The sequence below is a fragment of the Lepisosteus platostomus genome, chromosome 9 (assembly GCF_059453375.1).
Source record: "Lepisosteus platostomus isolate fLepPlt1 chromosome 9, fLepPlt1.hap1, whole genome shotgun sequence".
NCBI lineage: Eukaryota > Metazoa > Chordata > Actinopteri > Semionotiformes > Lepisosteidae > Lepisosteus > Lepisosteus platostomus.
The window spans coordinates 16,904,892-16,914,141 of record NC_142619.1 but is presented as its reverse complement, the minus strand read 5'-3'; the positions used below and the strand labels follow the sequence as shown (position 1 = coordinate 16,914,141).

At 37.4% G+C, this 9,250-nt stretch overlaps 1 protein-coding gene across 4 annotated transcripts in view; it reads left to right on the top strand.

The window, feature by feature from the left end:
- Nucleotides 1-301: 301 nt before the first annotated feature.
- The window catches only part of LOC148654568 (sodium- and chloride-dependent GABA transporter 1-like), a 36,005-nt gene continuing 27,056 nt past the window's right edge, over nt 302-9,250 (top strand). Inside the window, exons 1-3 of one of the 4 annotated variants that reach the window (XM_088646988.1) lie at nt 302-421; nt 543-690; nt 4,760-5,134. In XM_088646988.1, coding sequence (XP_088503114.1) covers nt 4,906-5,134 — 229 coding nt within the window. In that variant the 5' untranslated portion in view covers nt 302-421; nt 543-690; nt 4,760-4,905. Of the gene's footprint in view, nt 691-4,759; nt 5,135-9,250 lie in introns of all 4 variants that reach the window. The other 3 variants (XM_088646987.1, XM_088646989.1, XM_088646986.1) reach the window with 3 other exon arrangements.

Sequence of the window (9,250 nt, the reverse complement as noted above, 5' to 3'; positions counted from 1 at the left end):
TTGTCTGACTACTAATGCCCTCCTTATTTGAATCCAAACTGTTTATCGGCCTCTTTACTAAAGTCTTTTGCAACCACAACAAGGCTTTTCAAATCATGAATTAAGCTGTCCTTAATGGGAATATCCCATGGCAACTGGCACAAGAGGCCTCAAAAATCAGTGAATGTTTTATTGTACACCCAGTGGGTATTGGCACCAAACCCCTGTGGCACAAGCACAGAGGAGTATTCTTTAAAGTTTATTTTGTTTCCCTGCTATTGTGAACATGGGTATCCACAGAATCCTGTGTTCCTCAGTGTGTGTGCTTGATTGTGTATGTGTATTTGCCTGTGGGGTGCATTGTACTGAAATACTGCTAGTGTTACACTCCTCCTCAAATTGGCAGATTGATTTCCTTTCATGCACTGGGACTTCAGTGAGGGTGAGCAATAATCTAATTAGACAAGAACTCAAAGCTTATTATTTGTTGCTCAAAATCAACAACACAGCCTATGGGAAGGATCTTCCCTTGCTAAAAACTTTCCAGCTTTAATGTTTTTCAGTGTTTCCTCTGCCTGTCGTGCGGATAAGAGGTTTGGGACCGTTGAACATCACCCAAACAGAGGAATTCCAGTGATCTTCATGCTGCACGGGAGGAAGAAAATCCTACTTTCACCTGTTCCAAAGAAGTCAAAAACTACAAACATTCAGGTACTGTACTGTGTCTTTCTCCTTTTTTCAGATGAACAACATAAAAACAAGCATCTTAAAAACTACTACAACCTGACAGCATACATACTTTTATAATCTGCTTAAAAAGCACATGGTACTGTATATGAGGAACAATGGATACTGTATATTGCAGAGCAGTAAATAAAATAATGTATTAGTAATTGCCAATACTTTTAAACTTGAAAAATGAGTAGACAAGCAAAATATTTTTCTTTGAGATTACAAAATAACCCTTAATGAGACAAATAATTTTAAATAATAATTGTATTTGTAATTTATAATTGTAAATACCTTTTTACAAAGAAACAACATTTTGTATGGTCTGTGGGATTCGGTGAAATTTTAAAATGTGGTAAAAGAATGGTATTTGAGATAAATGGCAAGAGCTTTATATAGTACATTTTTTTTAAGCCAAGGTGAGTCTTATGAATAGTATATGGCGTTAAATAGCACAAATACCACATACAGTATGAATACAATGACTTATCATTATGTATTTGGAATAAAGTTTTTAAAATGATTGGAGTCAGAAAAGGCCCCAAATTCAAAACACTAAGATGATTAAATCCCTAAAAATTTTGAATACAGACCCTCAATGGTCATGGAATATCTCATCTTTCTGTTGTTTATGCCACCTAAAAATTTACTTCAGGCTGGTCTATTTGTACTATTGTTTAAGAAAGAAGGTACACTATGAAGCAGCTGGACACACGAGGACAACATTAGTTTGTTTTATGACTCATCTTAGTTCAACATATTAAGATAATATTTGTCTCTCATTAAAGTGCGGGATAGATAAAGACAATAGACAGCCGTAAAGTCAGTTATCATTCCAGAAAATTGGTGTTGTGATCTTACAATACCAGTGGTTCATTGTTTAATGTTCTTAGAGGTGGTGGTGACCATGGGACCTTCACTGTATGTCTCTTATTTGTTCTAAGAATCCAGTTCTAAATTCCAGCTACTTGAGCAGGGTTTTCAAACTGCTTACATTAAGAGTATTTTAAGATATCCAAAGATCTGTCACATGCACTGCAGGAACTTATGTCTTCAGACATGTTTGTGTCCCTCAATGTAGACTTAACAAAATGAGGAATTATTTATATCATTCGATAATACTTTATTGTCTGATTCCTCAGATTGTTTTATTCAGACAGCTACTGTATGTTTAACACACACAGAGAAACTTACAAAAAACATGCAAACAGCACACACAAAGATTGCATTCAAAATATGTAATTTTACATTATATAACAAACAGTAAGTATAGAAATAGATATAAAATAATATTACATAAATGACATCAACCAACATTACTACACACTGGACATAGGTTTAATCACCGTAAGCCCCTATAATTGCATAACACCCCATCATTTTTAACCCATACTCAATCAATAAATTAGATTATACTAAATAAGTAACGTTTTATTGGCAAGTGTAAAAGAGTAATGTTTAATTATATGGGCTTTGCTTAAAAGAAAGCTTCTGACCATGCTGTCATTGGGTTAGCTCTAGCAAAATCGTATCATATACTTCTTCCCATAAGCATTTCTTCAAGTGCAATTTTATCTCAGCCTTCACTGGACCTTGTAGAATATTTTCAATTTGCAATATTTTGCATGCAAAAGACATAATGGCTGGAAATTTATAGCAATTTCAGAGTTGTGGATGAGGTGGAACAACTAAGCTCTGCAGGATTGTCACAACAGCCGTATCTGAAATCATGGTAGTCACATACTGTATAGTGCTCTCAAAACATACAGTACTGTACTTTGGTAGGGGCTGGGTATATCTTGAGTGCATCCGTGATAGAGAGGGTAAGGGGTATTCTTTGCCTGGAGCCACCATTGAAGTGTTACATTCAAACCAATTGTTGACAATTTTTGCATGTTTTTTTTAAAGGAACCTGATAATACTCAATCTTAAAGTTAATCATTTTAGTTTGAAGTTGCAAAATAACATGCTTCAAGATTAACAAAGAACCTAAAGAAATACATCTTAAACTTAATAAGAATCAACTTGTAATAGAGAAAACAATTATTTAAAACATCAATTTTACATATACAGTACCAGTCCTGTAATGGCTACAGATCCACTACCATAAAAGTATATTTAAGGTTCAATTACCTTTTTATGCACCAGATGCAATTATTCCACCATGCTGGATAATGTTAAGAATATTGTATAATAAATACTTGTAAGCTACAGCCATACAAAACCTGGAAAATATTCTTAGGTATACCTATAGCAAGAAAAACTATTGAAGACCTATGGATAGTTTTAAAAATCTAAAAGCCTCTTTACATTTATTGTAGTTTACTCACAAATCCTGCTGTTTGTGTAACACTCACGCTTGCCGGTGCTAAAAAAGCCAATATACTGTACTTTTGCTTAAATCCTTTTATCCACTGCATCACTGGGAAAAATTAGTCCAATAAAAATATTGACATTTCTTGAGAAGTAAGTTCTTTGATTTTCAGACGAGGGATGAGGAGGTTAAATAAAAAATGTAAAGAAACTGTAAGAAACATGAGAAATAAGTATGATTAATCACGAGACCTTAGCAGTCATTCTTTTTTAAAAATAAATTATTCATGCCGATAACTATATATAAAATAGAAAGAAATAGATAAAAGTAGTATCATGAATAGAGTTCATTTTTGCTTATCTTGTCTTTGTTCTAATGTTCTTTGTTGAAACCAAAATAAAAAAAAAGATCTAAAAACTGAATGGTGTTCAGAGTTTCAAAACTTTGAAGACCCTCAATTACAGTATTGCCTCCCAATAGATTTTTTTTAGTTTCTAATAGGATTAGCTCCTTCTAAATTTTAATGAGCAATCTTTCATGAAATAAGTGCAGTGTGACTGATTCAATCCTGTTATATCCAGTGCAGAATGTTAAGTAGGACATCATATCTTTTCTGTCACAAATGTGCTGTACTTACAGTATGTTTGCTGTGACACTGAATGTAATTTTTGCATACTGTATTAATGATGCTAAGAAAATACATTATTTGACAATTAAGCAATTTAGTTCAACTAAAAAGTTCAGCGTTATTCTTATAGATGGTACAGTATGTTATGAATCCTGTGTATTACTGTATTATTAGAGCAATTTACTGTAGGTGGCGATGGAACCTGTGTTGCGAGACTTGTTAAAGTACTTGTGAAAATTAGCCCATGGCAGAGATTAAGGAACAATAAATAGATTTATTTATTTTGTAAAACTGGTTCCCTTCCTCGCAGTAGCCAAAGTTTGGTAGTTTGGCCTTTTCTGTCTGTAGGATGAGTTCCCACATTCTCCAGCTCAATTTCTCTAAGGTTTCAATGAACACTAAGCTGCATCAGCTCCATGTGATGTCCATAGTTAACTGACTGCTCAAAGAAGTATTCTTGAGAATTAGAGTCTTCCCGGGATCAGCCATGTGTTCTCTAAAAATAGATTATTTTAAAACCATGATGCACACTGCAGATGTTGTGCATTTAGGAGCTTAAAGAACCATCTGGAAGCAGGCAGTACTTCCCTAATGATGAAAATCCTGTATGGGGGGGGTGCCAGTCCCTAATTCTTCTGTCTCTGTGTATTGTCTTCGGGAGTTTAAAAACATTTAAAGTTTTGTTAAAATGCTCAATGAGACCATCCAGTTGAGAATGATACACTGAACTATGTAACTGATGAATTTTAAGAAACAGACACAATTTCTTTGGAGCATCCTTCCGAAAAACTACACATTCTATATAATTATGGTTTAAAACTAATTTTATTCAGGTCTAATTTTGTCTTTCCTGATATGATCAAATGAGGTTTCTGTATAGTACCTACAGTACGTTTCTACTGATGACATCCTTAAAACGTTTTTAAAGCTTACACAGTTCAAAGATGTATTCATAATGCAGAGTGAACAGGATTAGAAATGACAGTCCCGTTTTTAAATCAAATCCTTTGTACGTCATTTATTGCATTTAAACTGTCTGTAGGTATTAAATCCAGACATATATTATACAGACTCTTGGGATTTGACAGAATGTTTCTGTGCCTTTGCAGCTCATGCCTACGTTTGATGTGACAGCCGAAGCCTGAAGGACAAACAGTGAATGTGGGGGTTTGGAAAACGGCCCTGAGAACTCTAGGAGTATTGTTCATTTCCGGCAGTGCAGACACAACCTAGGTGACAGGCAAAACACGTTGCCATGGGAAAGACTGGGCAGAGCACTGTGGAAATCAGTTCTCCCACTGAAGTCAAGCAGGCCATACCATTTGAGGCACTGCATCCCATACCTTCCAACAATGCCAACCAAGGACTCCCTGACCGGGGCACCTGGAAGGGCAGATTTGACTTCCTGCTGTCCTGTGTGGGGTATGCTATTGGACTAGGCAATGTCTGGAGGTTTCCGTACTTATGCGGCAAAAATGGTGGAGGTGAGAGTAATGACAAACTTACTAATATGGTGCATGAAAATATTGTTTAGAATGCTTTGTGATTGTTTGTATACAGGATACAGTATGGCATGATAAAGCCAATAGGTAATGGAATATCTTGAAAAAGAATGGGAAATACGTATGTTTAGGGAATCTAATCCAAATGCTGTAACAATAGTTCAAGTCACAAAAGGGTTTTTAAGATAGAATTTGTGTATTGAAGTGTTATTAGCCTACACATTTTAAACATTTACTTATAGTAATGAAAAGAAAAATAAAGAATAAAAAATAAAGAAAATGCATTTTATTTACAGGAATTATGATATTTGATTAATATACATTAAGATAAAATAAATATTATATATATTATATTTATATCTCTTTATATTTTATGATGAAGTTTATATTGAAATCTTTCCAGGATGTATTATGCTACGGCTGTGCATTTCCCTACCATTTGCTGCATTCATTCCATATGTGGACTGAAAAAACAAGAAACCAAAGACAGAATAAAAGAGAAAATACGCTACGTATCTCATCCACCTGATGCAGTATTTGTCTATACTGTATGTGGATCATGCTCCAAACAGCAAGCAAGGAAGAGAAAACAAGAGAACAGAAGATAAGAAATATGATTCTTTCCCCTGGCTTCTCCATAAGCTTGGCACCAAGGAAAGGTCTTTTACTCTGAAGTTCTTATCAAGCACACTGTTGTCTTTCACCATGCTTCTGCATTTGGCAATACATTCACTCAGCACACAGCAAGACAGTAAGACCCCTGGTGCCACTACTACTACCCCGGGTCCATTAATTCGACCTTCTTCCCATGTTTGTTTCTTCATTCAACATTCTTTCTCAGTCTGTATCTGTTTATCTCTATTCAGCCACACCAGGAATTCAGCACTTTCCTTCACAATGCAATTGTCACACTTACTATACTTGTTAAACCCCAGGATGAAATTATCATGCCAGCTCTTCTGCATCTTCAGAATCTTTCTCAGTTGCAAAGATCTTATACTTCGTGCCTCATGAGAAGCTTGACTACATTCAGCTGTATATTTCCACCTTCCTGTCAGTTTTCTGCAAAAGGCACTTCTGTTCCTGCTTTGTCACCTCAACTATGCTATGCTAATTATACCCCACAACCAGGGCCGGCTCGTCCATATAGGAGAACGAGGCAATTGCCTAGAGCAGCATTTGAGCAAGGGCGGCCAAATGTACTGCAACAGACTTGGGTTCTTGGGCTTGTGCTCCTGCCCCAGTTCGTCCCTCACCGCATGGGCTTGAACCCGGGTCTCCAGTGTAGCTCAACAGGGAACTTGCCGGCTAAGCTAAAGGAGACCTCCATTAGCCCAGGTGCCCAACTTCCCTGCTACTGTATGTGCAGGGGAGGGCTGTGTCGTCACCAAGCTGCGACCGCCTCGCACAACCTGTATGTCGGCCGTTCGCTACTGTACCATTTTAAAGTATTCTGCGACCTATTGGAAACTTGACCGCAGAGAACGTTATCCTACAAGCTCTCTCTAATCACTCTAAATGACCGAGGAATGTATCAGTCCTAACTTGGGCCACCCACCCCCGAGCCTGTGGCACTGGTGCCAATTTCGATCAACTGGAGAGATTTCTCGTGTGGACAGCGAAGTGCAGCATGTCAAAACGACCAAAGCTGTCCGGCTGCGAATACAAAAAGAGAAGACTGTCAAAAGAGCAGGCACACCAAAAACAGAAAGACTCATTCTTAAAATACATTGCCTCAGAATCAGACTCAGTTAGCTCTGTTACAAGCAACTGTGGATGTAGAGGGTTCTGCTTCCAAGGATAGCATTAGCGGCAACTGCGTCTCAACCAAAACAGAGACTCACCAGCCGCTAACATTACAAGCTGAGGAAAATCTGAATGATCCCAGTAAGTGGTCGACAACAAGTAACCAAGGACTTCGAGACATTTTGATACAGAGGGGACCGCATCAAGTCAAAAGAATCGATTTTCCCTGGGACAGTAGGCACAGAAAATGTTCCATGTGTCATTATACAGTAGTTGGACTTTAGTAAATGGGGAGAAACTGGTGAGGCCATGGCTCATTTATTCAGTTAGCAAGGATGTTACATTTTGCGTTTGTTGTAAACTTTTTGGTGAAAGTGAGAGAAAATCAGCTATTGCAAAAGACGGTGTCAAAGACTGGGAAAATCTTGAGCGCCTATGAAAAGTCAAATGAGCATATAGAATGCTTTCATAAATGGAAAGAGCTGACACAAGGTTGGCGTCTCAAAACACTGTAGATGCGGAAAATCAATAGAAAGTATTAGCTGAGACAATGCATTGGCAACAAGTGTTGTGATGTTTGGTAAGCCTTGTAAGAGTAATGGCCATGCAAAATATAGCATTCCGTGGTAGCACAGACAGACTGATTGAGCATGATAATGGCAATTTCCTGAAACTTATAGAGACGATTGGCCTTTTTGATAATGTTATGGCTGAACACATTAGGAAAATAACTTCTAAAGAAACGCATGTTCACTACTTGGGTAAAGGAATTCAAAATAAAATCATAGCAATGCTACTGTAGCATTCCAGATTAAGCACAAAACTCTTACGATGCTCAATAATTTTAGATTGCACGCCTGACGAGAGTAGAATCTGACAGACGACAATGATCGTGCACTTTGTTACAACACAGAAAAGCAGCGTGAAGATTAGAGAGCATTTCTAGGAATTCAGAGCTTACAGATTCTACAAGAGCCAGCATGACGGACATTCTGATCAAGAAACTTTGCGAGTTGGTGATTGATATTATGGACACGAGAGGTTGGCTGAAAATTGACAGCAATTTTGACCAATTAGATCAGCTTTTTTGAGCCGGGCAGATTCAAAATTCGATTGCAATAGCCAATAAATTTCAGTTTCCTCCAGGACTTTAGATGAGTCAGGCTAGCCTTTTGTGGATATACAGCTGCTCTTACAGAGGCTTACGGAGGCTCCAAAGAAGGTACAAACATGGGATATATTTTTTTTTTGCTGGTTTTTGCGGTCATGTTTCGCTGGCTTATTGATTACTTATTGATACACATGTGCTGAAGTGTGTCTTCCGATAAAAACATTTTATTGCAATCGATTGCCGTGGTGCTTTTCAGTTCTGAAAACAGTTTTGTGAAGCTCCAGTTGACTATTTTCGATTGATATAAGGTGTTCTGTAATGGTTTTGTGGTGGTGTTTGTTAAACACGATGAAATGAGACGCGCGTCCCAATGCAAATAAAAGACTACCCCGGGCCCGAGGCCGGAGTAGTGGGAACGGGCGGCACAATTGTGTTTCGCCTAGAGTGGCAGAATAGCCCCGTCCCCGTCTTTTATTTCATATCTTCTCAAATTTGCATCTTCAGTGTCATGAAGAAAAACTTCAGCTGAAGCATTCATTTCTAAAAGATTGTAAGGATTATCTCCTTATTATGTGTTTCGTTCTCTCCATAGACTCTCCGGTTTTTTACAGATGCAGTGACTTTCATTGGCTTTGGAGGCTAACATTGAGGCCAGTGGTTCACAGTACCTTATCCATCTGAGTTTGCCTACATCTCTCTTTCTAAGCATTCATCTGCTTTTCAAACTGTTTCCAAATGTTGTAGCTGCTTCTTCTGGGGGCCACAGTTGAAAAAAAATCAGTTCTAATCCATTGATGAGATCATCTTCTCAGCTTATCATGAAATTCATCCATTGTCTTAAACGGCTTTCTCTTATAAATCAAGTTCTAATTTTTGCAGTGCTTTTCAACAGTGTTGCTGATTTTCTTTCATACTTCCATTTTCAGAAGTTTAAGAACTAGCCCTGGCTTCCAACCCTGTCCAATTCCATATTATTCAGATCTCAAAATCCTCAAACCACTCTTTTTATCTCTAATTCCAGCAGGCTCTAAATACTATTCTAGTATTTAGTTACGCTGGAGTTACACCTTGCACCCCCAGTTCCTACTGGACCACCTGGAAATGTTTTCATTGTTTTTACCCCTCCTCTAATCTAAATGTTTATTTATTTTGATATAGCCATCTTGTCCTTCATCTTCATTGCTGTGATATCAGGATCCTGTGACCAATAGTAATAATAAACTTTATTTGATATAGCACCT